This window comes from Fukomys damarensis, unplaced genomic scaffold, assembly GCF_012274545.1.
Source record: "Fukomys damarensis isolate Sample0158 unplaced genomic scaffold, DMR_v1.0_HiC HiC_scaffold_4, whole genome shotgun sequence".
NCBI classification, from domain to species: domain Eukaryota; kingdom Metazoa; phylum Chordata; class Mammalia; order Rodentia; family Bathyergidae; genus Fukomys; species Fukomys damarensis.
In genome coordinates this window covers 66,247,439-66,263,764 of record NW_022900916.1, presented here as the reverse complement: position 1 = coordinate 66,263,764, position 16,326 = coordinate 66,247,439, and the positions used below count along the sequence as shown (strand labels likewise).

Sequence of the window (16,326 nt, the reverse complement as noted above, 5' to 3'; positions counted from 1 at the left end):
TCCTGTATGTGAAGTTGTCATGTTTGTTTACATTAGTTTATTGGCTTTTCTTCATGTTTATAACACCCTGATTGCCTGGTATTGTCCAAGGAGATTTATTTTTTTCTCTGTTACTGTTGTTATATTAGTAACTTTACCTCATAAGTGGCAAATGTTCACTGGCTACAGTGTTGCTGTCAGGAAAGTTCTGGCACTTAGTGAACTAGTTATCTTTGTGTAAGAAAATATTTTTGTACTGATTAGGTAATCACAGGTAAAGAAGGAAATTTGTGTAATTGGAATCTCTGTCTCCTATATTTTTTTCAAATAAAAATGCCAATAGACAAAACCGGACACCTTACTGAGCATAACCTTATAGTTTGCAGTTAGCCACCGGTCATGTTGCTCTGTAAGTATCGCCCACTGTATCTAAACTTAAATTGCTCCTACTACACTATTGGGGTGCACCCTTCCTGTGACTGACCGATGATTGCTGGTACTGGAGATTGAACTCAAGGCCTTCACGTGGAGCTACTCACCTTTTATTTTTTATTCTGTGATAGGGTCTCACTACGTTGTCTAGGTTGATATAAAAATTAAAACATAAAGCCGGGCGTGGTGGTGCACACCTGTAATCCCAGCACTCGGGAGGCTGAGGCAGGAGGATCGCTGTGAGTTCAAGACCAGCCTGGGCTACATAGTCAGTCTCAACTAGATATTGAGACCCTGTCTCAAGAAACCAAAAAAAGAAAAAAAAAATTAAAATATAACCCTGGAGGCTAATTGCCCAGGATAGGTCTTGCATGTTGTACAGTATGTAGTTCTGTGCTCCAGGCACTAAGCAGAACCGATCATTAATGGAAAAAGTAAAATTGAGAGAAAATTGACTAAATTTGAAAAGCAGCTGCATTTCTTTGTGATATATTTTAAACACTTGTATTCTGAAGCAATCAAATAGAGGAACCACCACTTACACTTTCTGTGGAATAGAAGTGATTAGTCATACAAGAAATCTAAGGTCGTGGAAAATAGAATTAGGTTGATGAGATAAAAAAATTGATAATTCTGCTCTCTTTCCATAGAGGGAAAAGCTATAATGTAATTTAATACTTGAATAGATAAGAAGAAAACTAAAATGACTCAAATATGTAACGTAAGCAATACTAAAACAGTGCTGTAAGATGTGGTCTCACTAGGGATGCTGTCCAGAGTAAGGAAATTGCCCATACTATACAAAATAGTTAATATTTAAAAGTATGCATTCATTTCTCATACCAACTCATCATATGAATAGAGTTAACACATTTCACACCAAGAATCTCCTTTACTTTCCTGGTATGATCCCACATTTCTTGGTGTTGTGAAGTCATCATTTCACTCTGCTTTCAGAATCAAGTCTGTACTTTGAGAGTTACTATATCTTCAATGGATATTTGTGAACAAAAATTTGTTTCCCTCTTCTCTGTAGCTAACAAGTATTAGGTTTGTACAACCTGCAACCTTCAGATCAGGAAGTCGTGAATGTGGAAATTATCTTCCAAAGGGTATTTCTTTTTGAGAATATATGTTAGTGATACAGAGAAAGTGCTAAGGCCTGTGGACTAAAGCATGCATTAAAAAGTTTTCAGTCTTATAAAATTATTTGAATATAGAGATCTGACCAGTTTCAAAGGATGCTAGGATGTAGAATGGAAAACTTGGTGTTAGCGTTGCCCTAAAATTGGGTGTTCCTTTTAGGTGCTATGGTAGAGGAGCCAGCTTTCAAGGAAGTAGAAATATACTAATATGTGATGTTAGAAAGTCACCTAAACTTTTCTCTACTGAGAAGCCCAAGTTCTGTGTAATCTGTAAGCGTTACAGTGAAGGCACATTGTCAGTATAGTGTGTGGTCTGAGGGATACATTTCTCTGGTCACTGCGTGAGAGAGGAGAATGTCTTTAAAAGGAAGGCAGCATTCATCAACACGAAACCTACAGATACCCTTTACACCGATGAAAATGTTGGTGAACGTGAAGTTTTGCCACTAGATGCAAGGTGTACTAAAGATACAGCCTCTTGTCAGACTCGTATTAGTGTTGTAATGGCTCAAAAGTGTGAAATTTGGCATAACTTCCAAATTACTCGAGAGTACAGGCAAATAATTCAATAAATACATATGATAACCTAATCAGTGTTCCCTTTCAAGAATGTATCCATAAGGTTTTGGGGATATTGAAGGGTTGTCCTGTATATTTACTTACAAGGCTAACAAAAAGATCAAACACAAGCTGAGCTTTTCTCTTTTTTGTTCACAGCCTGCTTATTAAAAAACAGAATTAAAGCCCCATTTTGGGGCTGAACCCCACATGTCATTTCAAATAGTATCACTGTAAATCTGCCAGTGCTGTTGGGCGAGAGGCAGATTAGCTATGGGGAACTTAGACATTCGTCAGTTACAAAGATGGCTATTTATCATTTCCTTTCAAATCTCCAGGAAAGAAAACCTCCACATTTTAAAAAAGTTGACATTATCATTTATGTCATAGCATGGGTGCTTTAGGACTCAGCGGCTGTTTGGTTGTTAACAATTATAAATAGGTTTTAGTTTTCAGGCAGGTTTACAAATAGAATACGAAACTTTAGCTGAACTTCAGCTTATAAACTATCCTCATTCAGTTGCAATCTTTTTTCTTTGTCTGAAATGAACGCATCACTATGACTAATGAGAAATACAACATTTTAGGTCGTGTCTTTCTGATCTGTGGTTTTACCTGAAGTGGAATCTCGTCCCCTCCTCATTTCTTTTCTCACTTGCCTGTTTTTGCCACTTTGTTTTCTTCTTATTTCCACTGTTTTCAAGCCTTCCTTGGTTTCTTTTTATATTACTGTTATTCCAGTAATATTCACGCATCTCTCAGTGTGACTCAGACCACTTATAAAATATGTCTTAAAACAGTAAAGTAACTTCTAATAAAAGACAGCCTGGATAGACAACAACAAAGCACTGGATAAATATTTTCTCAGCACTAGGATTAAGACTTGGTTACATTTTTTCACATTCTGAATATATCTAGGGATTATGCAAATAAATATAACATTTTAATGGATACTTTTAGGAAAGATCAGATTTCTCTCATAATAAGGTCAACCATTTGCCCAGAAGTTTCTGAAGTCTCCAAGAAAGTCTTTTTATTATTGTTGTCTTGTTTTTTTAACACAGTGTCTCACTGTGTAGTGCAGGCTGGCCTTGAACTCTGAGATTCTCCTGTCTCAGCCTCCTGAATGCTGGGATTACAGGCGTGCACTACTGTGCTCTGTTCCAAGAAATAGTCTTCCTTAGTGTTTAAATTTATAATGCTCTCGTGCAACAACTAGATGACTTGTAATTATGCACACAGTAAGCATTAGACTGACTTAATCTGAAGTTGAAAAAGAACAAACAAGCATTGAACATAGACCTTCAGAGAAGTAATAATTGCAGTTTGTATCATTCGGCTCCTCCAGAGCCATTAAGTTATAAGAGTTGGTCCTTGACTTAGATACATAGAATAATTTCAGAAGAATGTCATTAAGTGAGATGTATTAATTCAGATCAAAATAAGTTTGCATGGGAAGGAAAAAAAGACAACCTGTAATTAATGTAGGAAGGGGTAGTTTTAAGGAAAAACAAGTCACAGTGGATTTTTCCTTTGGGATGTTCTTTACAAAAATATGTACATGTTGTGTTGGTGGTATAGTGGTGAACATAGCTGCTTTCCAAAAATACGTACATTTCTAAAATAGTTGCGTATAATGTGAGAAACAGGCAATTTTCCTATTATAAAGTTTAGCACTGGTCAGGCCACTTAGTGTGCTAGTTATTTTCAGGCTCCAAATTTAAGGAAATGTGAAAAATACTCAAAATTTAACACCCCAAAACAGTAAAGGTTTGGAAAAAGAAGAATGAAGAATTTTAAGGGTATCATTTTGTTGGCCTTTTATGATGTTTCATAAGAAATAATGAAATGTTATTGTATTGATTATGGGCTCCTAATCATCTTTCTTTCTTTCTTTCTTTCTTTCTTTCTTTCTTTCTTTCTTTCTTTCTTTTTCTTTTTCTTTTTCTTTTTTCTTTCTTTCCTTTCTTTCTTGTACTGGGGATTGAACTCAAGTCCTTTGCTTGTGAGGCAGGTGGCAGAGCCACTGAGCTAAATCCCCAGCCCCTGATCATCTTTATCTTCACTACAGCAAGAAACATTTGTTTAATATGTAGTAAATATTATAAAAGTGGATAGTGCAAGATGTTAAATATTGTTAACAAATTAATAATCTGTCTTTAATATTTGCTATGTAAAGAAAGTTGCATCCATTCCTTGTAGTATTTCCAGGAGGATGCAGACAGAAGTAGTTTCTATATTTTGGACACTTTCCAGGAGAGATAGGTAAGAGCCTAATCCTGCCAGGCTGATAAAGTGAGGTGCTCCAGAAGTATCCTGAACTGCACTTTCCAACACCTTGGCTGAAATCCGCAGATTGTGTTAAGCTGCGCATTTAGGGTGTTTTACACTGTGTCAGAGATGACTGTGGACTTCAGAGAAGTTGCACTGAAAAGGTTGTAAGTTACGTTCCATTAAAAGTAATAATAAAAGAGCTCCTCTGCTGTGGGAGGTCGTCCCTGCGCACCTACTGTGTCAGCTAACCGAGGCATTGATTTGAGGCCAAGATAGAGGCCCAGATGCCTGAACCATGCAGAGATGGCTGATTATCATTTCCTTTTAAATCTCCAGGAAAGAAAACCTCCACATTTTTAAAAAAGTTGACATTATTGTTTATGTCATAGCATGGGTGCTTTAAGACTCAGCGGCTGTATAGTTGATAACAATTATAAATAGGTTTTAGTTTTCAGGCAGGTTTACAAATAGAATAAGAAACAGCAGTTTATAAACTATCCTCATTCAGTTGAAATCTTAAAGTGTGATTCTGAGCTCTTACGTAGTAGCTTGTCTTTATTAATTTGAATTTGTTGAGATGTACCTTATCATATATTATTAATACTATAAATGTAGAGGCTTATGTTCATATAAAACCAATATACCATAATAACTGGTAAAAAAAAAGGATAATCATGAGTTGAATTCAGTCATAGAATTAAAATACATATTGTGTAGGAGCCTATATCAAAGATCTGTGGGTAGAACTGTCTTACAGATTAGTGGTAAATTCCTTAATTAGAGAGGATTAAATCACAGATTAAATGCATGCTTTATATCCATTGAAAATGTTTTTCAGATTCATAGCACTGTGTAAATGAATAGCATTGAAATAATATGAGATTCAGTCATTCAGAAGAATGATGATTAAATATTTTAAACATTTACAGCAACTCAAGAATCAATATGAATGAGAAGATATGGTAAAGTGCCATTTTTTGGGAAAGATTTAGCACTAGCAAATAACCACGATTATCATGGTAATTGAAGAGAAACCAAATAGGAGGAGGGATTATTAGCATGCAAATTCTTCTGTTGGAGACCTGTGTGAATATGGCTCGGTTTAAAACTCGCACGGAATGGACGGGTCCGATGTTTGATGCAGTTGGCTGCTGGAGGGCCACTCGCTGACAAATGACCACGTTAGCTGCTGTGGGTGCCGACTGGAGCCACTGTATAAAGTTCCTACCTGGGTCCCTTAGGGGAAGTAAGAAAAGTCTGTGCCAGCCTCGTTCAGTGAGCAGAGGGGGATCAGTGCCAGTGCAGAATGAACAGAGTGCCACTTGCTGTGCTCTCAGGAAAGTGGAGCCAAAACTGAGGTCACCTCCGTACACCCAGAAATGCCCTTCCAGAGTTTCCACAGCCCTTTCTCTCCTCCTTTGGGTAAATTATCTTCCTTTTCATAATACATTGTTGATTAAAATTACCGTTTTGACTCAACTTGGAATCTTCTTAAATTTCTTCACATTCATATGACTTTCAAATAAATAATGGTACTCCAAATTGAGCACCAAACTAATAATTTGGATTACCTTAGAAATCTCTCAATTAAAAAAAAAAACAGTTCAAGGTTACATTCAGTGTATAATGTTTAGAAATTAGAGTATATTCACTGCAATGGAAAAGAACTGCTTTATCCTAACCCTTCTTCCACATCATTTTTAAAATTTTATTTTTATTTTTATTTTATTATTATTTTTTTGAGACAGGATCTCATTGTTTAGTTGAGACTGACCTGGAACTCACTATGTAGCCCAGGCTGGTCTTGAACTCACAGTGATCCTCCTGCCTCAGCCTCCCAAGTGCTGGGATTACAGGCGTGTGGCGTCACACCTGGCACATCAGTTTTTTTGAAAGAAAAAACTACAGTTAACATTTCCAATTGTAATGAAGTACAATTAACAAAACTCATCTTTCCACATTTCCTCCCCACAGTTCAGCCTTCTCCCAATCTGTAAAGATGTCAGTAATTGTATTTCTGATCTCTACAGTTAGAATGACTGTAACTTGTCACACTTATTAATCAACTTGTCTCATTTATTAATAATCTTCTGTGTTGTTACAGATTTGACTCACATAGATCATTACCCGTACCTCTTTTTCCTGAAATAATATTTGTATATGTCTGTGTTCATGTGTGTGTCTTGTTTTCTGACTCTGAAATGTTTATTATGCCTTAGACAGTTACCCCAGGGAGATTATGTAAAAAAGCCTGGAGATGGCGACTCTTTTTATAGCGACATTCCTCCTGGAGTCAGCACGAACTCCGCATCTAGCTCTAAGAAGAGGTCTGCCTTTCTGTCGCATTTTCAGATTTCTACCTGTTCCATCCCACATTATTCCATTAGTCAGAACATTTCATTATTTTGCAGCAGGTTTGATTACTTCTTCCTTCTTTCTTGAATGTTAAAAAATAGTATCCTTTGTTCTTTGATTACTCTACTTCAGAATGCCATATGCTCAGAACCACTTGCTATACAAATCAGGCCCCAAAATTGAAACAAAACAAAACAATTTAAATCTGCATAGAAACCCCAGGGTATTTTAGTCTTGCTCTTATAAGGCTTAAGAAACTAAGCATAGTATTGTAATAATATTTTCAAATGGTGAGCTTTATGTCATACTTGGTAGTCAAAGAAAAAGGTTACTGTCATGCTTCAATAAAAGCAGTTAAGATAAATTGGTAATATAAATGCTGTCTTGAATTTCTTTAAAACTTCATGTATATCCAAGTTAAGCTTGCTGTGAAACAGATTGCTTCTCTGTGAATCATGTATTTGAATATTATGATTTTGCATTTTTTTCTGGAATGACTATTTGGAGATGTCATGATTTACACCTTAGTTGATGAATTAATTTAAGTATGTTTAATATTTGCCTGAGTTTTATAATAGTAAGGTAAGATTAATATAGTATTTATATGTCTTAAACTTTGATGACATATTCTTGTTCTAGCATCGTAAGGTGTTTGGCACCACTTAAAATATTGCATGCTTTATAATTACAGTAAATAGAAGAAATAAATAACTGGAATATTTTAAGGAGTAAGAAGTGTATTTGTATTGAAGGAAGCTAAAATATTCTGATGGGGAATTTCTTTAAAGTTGCTGATAGGGGTATAATGGAGAGGAATAAAGTTTTGGTCACCCCACAAATGAGTCTGGGCACATCCATTATTTTGCACAGTGAGGAGATGTGCTAGGTTATTAAGTGGGAACATGGTCTCTCCTAGTGGCTGAGATGGATCACCTGTAGGAATTCTGCAGTGATGCTCACTTAGTCTTTATGAATGTTAGGAAGGAAGGAGAATAGAAGGAACTGATGAGATCTGGGAATTCTGCTTTCTGTGGAAGTTTGTTAAGCATAAAGGACAGCTTTCACTTAGATAATACAATTTAAAGCAAAAACAGAAGTACTAGTTTTGGGCCTATAAAAACGTGTTTAAAACATTGCTTTAATTTATTGAGTTTTTTTTTTTTTTTTTTTTTTTTTTTTTTGAGAAAAAGAGTTAGGGAGTTTTTTTTTTTTTTTTTTTTTTTTTTGCTAGGAAAAGATGATGAGGAATCTAGTTGAATTCTCTTATATAAATATTGCCTTGGTCAAATATAAAAATTTTAATTGCGTATGACAGTAAAAAAAAGAGAAATAAGTGGGTTCCAGCAGAATCTGTTATCATTTCTTACAAAGCAGAAGCCATTCTTTAAGTAGCAAATGATGTTGGAAGGTTCCAGCCTGGGGCATTAATATGTAACGGTTATTCTGAGTTCCATGTGCTTTTACTCATTAATAAATTCTTTTAAAAATAGATATCATTAGCAATTAAACACAATGTTATGTGGAAAAGATTTTTAAGTATAGTGCTGTTTTCTAAAATAGTTAAAAAGAGCTTAAAATATTTCTTCAAATAATTAAAAACATTTTAAAGAGTTGTGATTTTAGCCAGTTAAAGATTTATCAAATCATTAGAGTTTTAAGTATGTGCAGTTTGTCAGATTTGTTTTGCTATGGGACACAAGGTAGGTGTGTAGAGTTTGCTTCTTGTAGACAATTCATTTAAGCTGGTAGGACAGGGCCGAGGGCTCAGTGGTACATGGGCTTTGTGAGAGCTGTTTCCATGACAAATTTCCATCTTGTTCAGTTCAGCTATTGGACGATTAACCAACCTGTACTTTACTTCTTTGGATCATATTTGTGGAGAAAAATGCCAATTTTTTGGAAAATAATGTTATTTAAGAAATCATAAATATTACCTTGATAAAGATGAACCTGGTTCAGTTGAACAAATCTTATTATTATCTCTTGGAAGTCCATGTTCTCATAATATTTGAATGGAAGCCATTGCTTTACAATTAAGAAACATCTATGGTGGGACCCCATTATAACTCTGTGGTTGGGCTTATGTAACTGAAACACAGTGACTTTGCAACCTGTACTTGCTGTGTTCTGGGGAGTATAGATTGTCTTGAATTAAGTCCTGGGAGTTTTGATTTATGGAATGTTGTAATGGGGTTCCATTATATTTGACTTTTCTTAAATTGAATGTTGTGTAATTCTGCCTTCTTCATGAAGATGTTCATGTTCTTTTCATTCTTTCATTTCAGATTTTTTTCTTGATTTATTTAATGCACAGTGATGCTTATAAGTTTTGCATAATGATTTCAAAACATCCATTTGATTCCATTTTGAACAGTATAAAACATATTTTCAATTTCAGGTCAAATGGCCTCTCTCATTCTTGGAGTGAAAGGATTCCAGACACAAAACATATTTCAGACATCTGTGAAAATGGACGGCCTCGAAGTAACTCTTGGCAAGGTACAGGGCAGCACTGTGACTCCATCTGTGGGCATAACCCAAGTTCTGTATTCTGTGGTCTCTGGGCGGAAAGACACAATTATTCCTATAAGCTCTCTAACTCTTGTCCCAGTAGAGAGGAGGGTATTTGGAGTGAGAGTCCAGTGTTCATTTTGTTTTGTTTTGTCTTTCTCTTATTGGATGGGCAGTGGTGGGCTTTGGTAGCACTAGTATGTCATTTTGCTCAGGTTTGTACCACTCACTGCTTCCCAAGAACATGGAAGACAGTCATCTTTGGTTAAGGCAAACAACAGCAAAGAATGAATGTATTCAAAGAAGATGGGAGGGCCTCTTACCTGCCTCAGATCATCACCTTCCCTTGCTAGTTGTATAAGAACTTTTATTGTAAGGAAGAGAGGGGAGAAATATAATAATGTCACAGACAAGGAAATTCCTGTGTAGTTTTATCTACCCTATCATTCTTGGAGTTTTCCCTCCCTTTTTCCTCCAGGGGAGAAGGAGACCAGCCAGACCTCCTTACTTCCAGACAGGGATGTTACTTCTTGGTCCATTCATCTGCGCCAACAAGAAGAGGGGCTGACTGTTCATGCCGCTAGCATGAAGAAGTTTGAAAGGAGCTTTTATATTTAAAAAAGTCCTGCAGAGTGTACTGGTGTACACATGTAATCCCAGCACTCTGAGAAGCTGAGGCTGGAGGATTCCAGGCAGGAGGACCCCAGCCTAGAAAACTTAGTGACTTCATGAGTCCCGTTCTTAAAATAACAAATAAAAAAGGGCTAACTGTGTAGCTCACTGTGAAGGACCTGGTTCAGTCTAGGGTGGTGAAATGCCATGTAATTGTGCAATTACGTATTTATATGGAAATCTGGCTATAAACCATCTTTTCCAGGTAACCTGGGAGGCACCAGAAAGAAAATCAGAGGCAAAAGATTTAGACCTCGATCTAATTCAACTGAGTAAGTCTGAACCTCTAGTAGAAAAAGGCACTCCAAGGTCCTTCCTCGCACTTAGTGTCAACTGTTCATTAAGCAGATAGACAAAGGAACTGGTAAACCATGCTTCTGGTCTTGGTTTTTGTCTCCTTAATGCATTTTGCTCTTTAAAAATTAACCATGACTTTTCTCTTTCACATAGGCATCTCCGCAACTGTACCCAAACCAATACTCACTGACAGTGGGTTTCACCCTTGCTGCAGGCTTTCCGTCCCGTCACCTGCCATTGTGGTGTCTTGGTTCCCTCCAGAGGGAATTTTGATAGCACCCCTTTCTTCTCATCACCTGGGGTCCAGCCATTTCAAGGGGCCACCCTACCTCTCTGCCCACTGCTCACGCAGACCGGAAGCATCAGGGAGACTCCCTGTGCCTTAGAGCATGATGGTGCTCGAGACCCCAAACCACTGCTCTGAGGTCTTCATGGCTGTGATCTAAGCATTCTCTCAGACTAGGTGATAAGTTTCCCTTTGAAAGGCTCCTTCTGAGGACCTTTAAAGGGTCATTGACCTAAACTTGCTCTTTAACTGAATCATTGTCACTAAATGCAGCACTACTCATTTTAAATGATAGCCACTTTTCTTTAAAAGTGGAAGTGGGCTGGAAGTTATAGTTAAAGTCTTTTCTAATGAAGTAAACACCCTGTACTTTTCTTGGACTGTTACTCCAACTTAAGAAAGCACCAGTAAAAGCCTCCTCAAACCTTTATCTCCCACTCATGGAAACAAACACACCTTCCACATCCTTTTGGACTGAACTTGCCACCTGGTTTTAACTAACTGAACTTTTTAATGCACCTAAGATTTTTCCACTTATTGCTCACTCTAATGGTATCATTTGCAGGGTCTTTATTGCTTCTTCATGCCTTAATACTTAAAAAGTCTAAATAGCAGGTGTTTGTTAACTGCTTGTCAGAAACTTATGTTAGCTTTACCATCATGTATCCTGCCTTTTTCAGTCCAGGAGTAATAACATTGCCCTGAAATTTGGACCTTCCACCTGAATGGTATTGTCTTGTAAGTGGCTTATCAAAGTTTATTAGAGGATACTTTACCTTAGAAACAATAAACGGTTTCAAGTGATAGCATTGCATGGTCCAGAATGGCATCATAGAACTTCATCATAAATAGCTAATCAGTTAGAGTTTATCTTACGCGTTCCCAAAGCACTTGGATGCTTTCGGGGTCATTGTTGATAAACTCTCGTGGAATGTTATTTGATTTGTTTTGCATGAGGTCACCTGGTAAGAGCTCCTTAGCTTATTTCAGCTGCACATAAGGAAACAGGTGAAACCCCGAATTGTTCTATAGAACTTCCTTTGTGTACTATTTAGTTTTGAATAGCAAGATGTTGACAATTCCTAAGTGGGAAAAAGAAGTACAGTAGTATGTTAAAGTTATTAGTTGAGGACCCAGAGAACATTTGGTATTGAACAATATTCATACAGTATTTTCTGGGGCATTCACTTATTTAAAATTTTGTGTATAATTTCCACTCACATCATGTGCTAAAAATAGCCTTGAGACAGTTAAGTTATAATACATATAAGAAATATTTAATAAGACATCCTAAAAGTATCATCTTAGAACAGAGAAGAATTAAGAATTTCTGCAGATTTTTTCAGACTTCTGAGTCTATTCCATGACTTGTATAAGTAAATGGAACACTATTCTCACATACCACTAGTCTCCTATACCTTCTGGGACAGGGACTGTTTCTCTCTCTATACATGCATTTTTATACTTTTAAAAAATACGGATTCCGAGGCTGGGGATGTATCTCAGTGGGAGAGTGCTTGTCCAGCATGCCCTTAGTTTGATCTGTAGCACTGCAATAAAAATGATTCCTAATATATGACATGTCAAGACTTACGTTGGCACATTTTTAAGTAATCTCATTCACTTCTGATATAACAGTACCATTTATATGACTAAAAAAGGAGCAAAATGACCACAGGAAAAGGAATCTTTGATTTTTATTTTTTTTTAATGATAGGAGGTGTTTCAGGTCCATTATCTCAACATTGCCTTTGATATCATCCATGTGGGTGATGAAAATTGGGACTTGAATGACAACATGCACCATAATGCATGCTTTGCTAATTAACAAAATAAAAATACCCTTGTTTGCTGTACTGTTTTCCCACTCAGAGCTTATATATCTTCCTCACTGTTGTACATGATATGAAAGAGCCTCTTGGCTTAGACTCTGTATTATATATTGTGTTTTTACAGGAGGGAGCCCCAAGCACCTGAGCCTGGGCACTCCCTCGCCCAGACAGTCCTATCCCAAGGCATAAGCCCAGGGGGCTCTGACAGCCCCCAGACAGGGAGTCTGGATCACAGGTCAGTCTCCACCTGCCCCTTCATTCTGGGCTGCCACTTAATCTCCCTCCAAGTCCCTTCCTTGGCTGAGCACAGGGTCACTGGATCTTTGACTGAGCCTCCATGTCTGTTCAGAGGTGCTCGTGGTCCTCTTAGCACCAGCTAATATTCCTCTGCCTTTCCCTCCTGGAGAACATGAAGAGCTCTCCTATCCCGTCTGATGCATTTTTTTTGCATGTTGCGCTACAAGCCAAGTCAAGCCACACAGGGTTGTTGATGTTTGATAGAATCCCACCACTCTGGCCACTATGAAGTAGAGATGTCAGAAGTCCACTCTAAAGACCCTTTCCTGGGCAGGATCCCAAAGGGAGCAGCAGTTCAGAGTTCCCTTCAGTGGCTCTGTGAAGTGACCCCAGGCTTCCCTAAAATGCAGGAAAAGGCCCCTCAAGTGCAAGTCCAGCCAGGTGGCTGTAGCTTTTCGTGGAACAGCCGTGACACCAGTGCTTTGATTTTCTGAGCTACTCAGTGAAAGGAGTAAATGTTTTCTCCAGAAAGTGGCCATCTGCCTGCAGGTGATTCTGTTTTGCTGTGGCTCTGTCTCACCTGATGACAGCTGCATGGGCTTTTCTGCAGTTTTCCCCAGGCCAGAGCTTTCACTGGCCTTCATCAGCGGCTGCACTTGCTTCTTGACTTTTTCTTTTTGTTCAGTCTCAGTCGAAGACTGCATAAGGATTTCCACTATCTCTGAAAAGTACAAGTTGGCAATGATTGTGGCTGAAGGCAAAATTAGTGTGAGTTGTTCCTAAATCAGGCAGTTATCATAGCAAAGATGATCTTTTAACTCTGAAAAGTCCTGGTGTGGTGTCACCCACCTCCAATTCCAGCACTTGGGAGGCTGAAGCAGGAGGGTTACTGTGGGTTGGAGGCCAGCCTGGGCTACATAGTGAGTTCTAGACCAGCTTGGAAGCCTGGAATACATAGCGAGACCCTGTCTCCGAAAAATGAATATAAATAAAAAGTATTTTTAAAGGATAAAAAGAAATAAAGCCCCCTTTAAAAAGAGCAAATCATGATGTTATTTTGTAGGGTTCTTGGTTATGGCTAATGATGAAGGAATAGGCTATGGAAAAATAACCTGATTTTAAAAATATTACTGTGGAAATGTAGTTTTGATTTAAGTATATTTACAAATGGCTTAAGGCTACAGAAGGAGGAAAGGAGCTAACTTTAACTAGAAACAAATAATGCATTTTATAATTTTCCCTGGTTTGTCTTCCATGTAACTTAAACTGTGTAGAGCTTGGATCTTTGTTGCCTATATTGTTTCTAGAAATTACTTTTTTTAAAAATGAGAAAGCCCAGTAAAACCTCCAAATTCTTTCACTGCTGAATTTATTAAACCTGTGTTGTTCTCGGGCCAAAGTCCAAGGACATGTGTTCTTACTTGACTCTCAGGGTAAAAAATCAAAGGAGACTCTGTAGAAAAATAACAGCCACACCTCCCATTTTACTGCCTTCAAAATCTGCACGGTAATCCTGACCGAGACATCGCTAGATGCGCCAGGGAGATGCCCACCGAAGTCACTGTTGCTCTCTGGCAGTCATTTCCTCCGTTCATGATCAGATTCCTGGAAGGCAACTCCTGAGGGCCGTTTCCTAACAGCGTCATGAGCCTTTAGTCCGGAGGGCACCAAAGGGAGGAAAGAGCACTGCTGCGGAACTGCAGCCTCAATGTCCTGGAGCCCTGTTTAGACTGAGCTTCCTGTGTCTGGGCCTCCCCCATCCAGAGGGGACCTCTCTGCTTCTCCCCCAGCTGACGAGAAAGTACTGAGTGTGACCCCAGCTTGGGTTCCGCTGTAGGGAGTGAGACAGGAGCCATGTAAAAGCTGCCTTCTTGTACTGAAAAGAAAATTTGCTTTTTCAAGTTGTTGTTTGTGTACCCAAATGACAGATTGGAATTGCAGCCTCCTGAATGTTTTCAGAAAGCACCAGTACCATTTTAAAAAACAGTCAAATCAGGAGTGGCCTGGGAACAGGCACTTCGGAGGTGGGTGAATGGGAGTGTTTGAAAGGGAGTTCAGATTTGTTTTAGAGGCCACTGGCAAAGGCCTTCCCAGAGCTGTTGAATTCGTTCTAGGATGCCTTGAGCCTTGTTGTAGCTGAGGTTATTCTCAGGCTATTGTGTGTATAGATATATAGATACATAGATATATATAAGCTGCTTCACAATCACACGATGTCCATCTGGTTTATTTGCCATAGTCACGTGCATTTGGAGGGTGAAGACATCCTTGCTAAGCTTGTGCTGTGTATTTCAGATTTTCTATCTTGTTCTGCTTTCTTTGTTCCTTTCATTGCTTTCTGCAGGTATTTAAATCCATGGTTCAAAAGAGACTATAATGTAGCTAAGTGGGTAGAAGATGTGAATAAAAACACTGAAGGACCATACTTTAGGTATTTTATAAATTAATTTTATATCCTTTTCAAACTCTCCCAGCACATACAAATTCTGTACTGTGATTGGCTCTCTCCCTTGTATCTCCTCATACAAGTTTTATAGATGGAAAAAGGGTCCTGTTTCTTTGCTGCCATTTGAAAGGGTTGCCATCTAGTGCATGTCCCTATTGCCGTCTTAAGCTTTTTAGTAGCTTCCTCTTCATTTGATGCTATGTAACATTCTCTGGGCATGAAACATACCTTCACTAATACAGAAGCACTATTAACCTCAGTAGTTTAATTTCTAGATCCAACATCTTCACATTTTCTTAATGCATTTTTCCTACTTACTGCCTAAGAGTGCATAGTACATACGAAAACTCAAAGAGAACACATGAAAAGAAGCTAAATAAACTATACCAAATTTTACATTCAGTAAAAACTGGGATTTTTCCCTAACTAGAAGAAAAATCGATGAGTGTAGGTTTTCTTTATTCACTGTAACCATTTGCTACCAGAGAGGGGCTATGCCAAGAGGAGTGCTTTACAGCTTTTCAACAAAACAATTTTCACTGCTAATAAAAAATGTTGTCTAACACTTCACATAGAAAAGGAAGCACAAAAGAAACATGCTTTTGACACAGAGAAGACCAGCCCTACATTTTACAAATTATTAAATTTATTCAATTTGTTGCAGCTCTGTATAACAGAGGTCAGAGGAAATTTCTAAGAACTCTTAATGGCATTTTTTCCCTCACTCTTTGGAATAACAAAGAGGTTTCCTAGAGGTAAATGTCCTCTTTATATCTAACTACTTTGCGACCAACTCATGTTGAACATAATTTAACAGTGAGCTTTCGTATTGTTGCTGTGACTGGGGTCAGCATTGAACAGAAACCAAAGTGTGTGTGTGTGTGTGTGTGTGTGTGTGTGTGTGTGTGTGTGTGTATTAATTCTCAGCACCCATAGAAGGCGGACTTTCTCTTCCAGTGTACCATTTAGTTTAGTCATGTACAGTTTGAGAAAATGATTAGACTTAACTTGCATTTTAATTTGATCCATAACATTTGCATATACCCCGAGGAAAGCATAACTCCTGCCTGCTCACAAAAATATGCCCTGCTTTTATACCCAGCCCTTCGCTCCCGCCCTGTCCTCTGCTTCCCATCCTTCCCTACACTGAACCCCACGCACAGACACTCACATTCAAACATCCCACCCTCACCTGTAGCTCCCAAGATGGCCAGCGTCAGGAAGACAGGTAAGATGATTTTGAACGCTACTTGGATTGTGGCTCACCTGCAGTTCTGTTTCTTTCTATTTTACTCAGGCTTG

General features: G+C 38.1%; 1 protein-coding gene across 16 annotated transcripts in view; it reads left to right on the top strand.

Moving 5' to 3' along the window:
• The window catches only part of Adam22 (ADAM metallopeptidase domain 22), a 198,934-nt gene that overhangs the window by 169,457 nt on the left and 13,151 nt on the right, over positions 1–16,326 (top strand). For 3 of the 16 annotated variants that reach the window (XM_033758629.1, XM_019208762.2, XM_033758661.1), the window contains 6 exons: positions 6,608–6,802; positions 9,142–9,242; positions 10,132–10,198; positions 12,466–12,576; positions 14,923–15,009; positions 16,223–16,252. In XM_033758629.1, the coding sequence (XP_033614520.1) occupies positions 6,608–6,802; positions 9,142–9,242; positions 10,132–10,198; positions 12,466–12,576; positions 14,923–15,009; positions 16,223–16,252 (591 nt within the window). The other 13 variants (XM_033758632.1, XM_033758644.1, XM_033758633.1 and 10 more) reach the window with 13 other exon arrangements.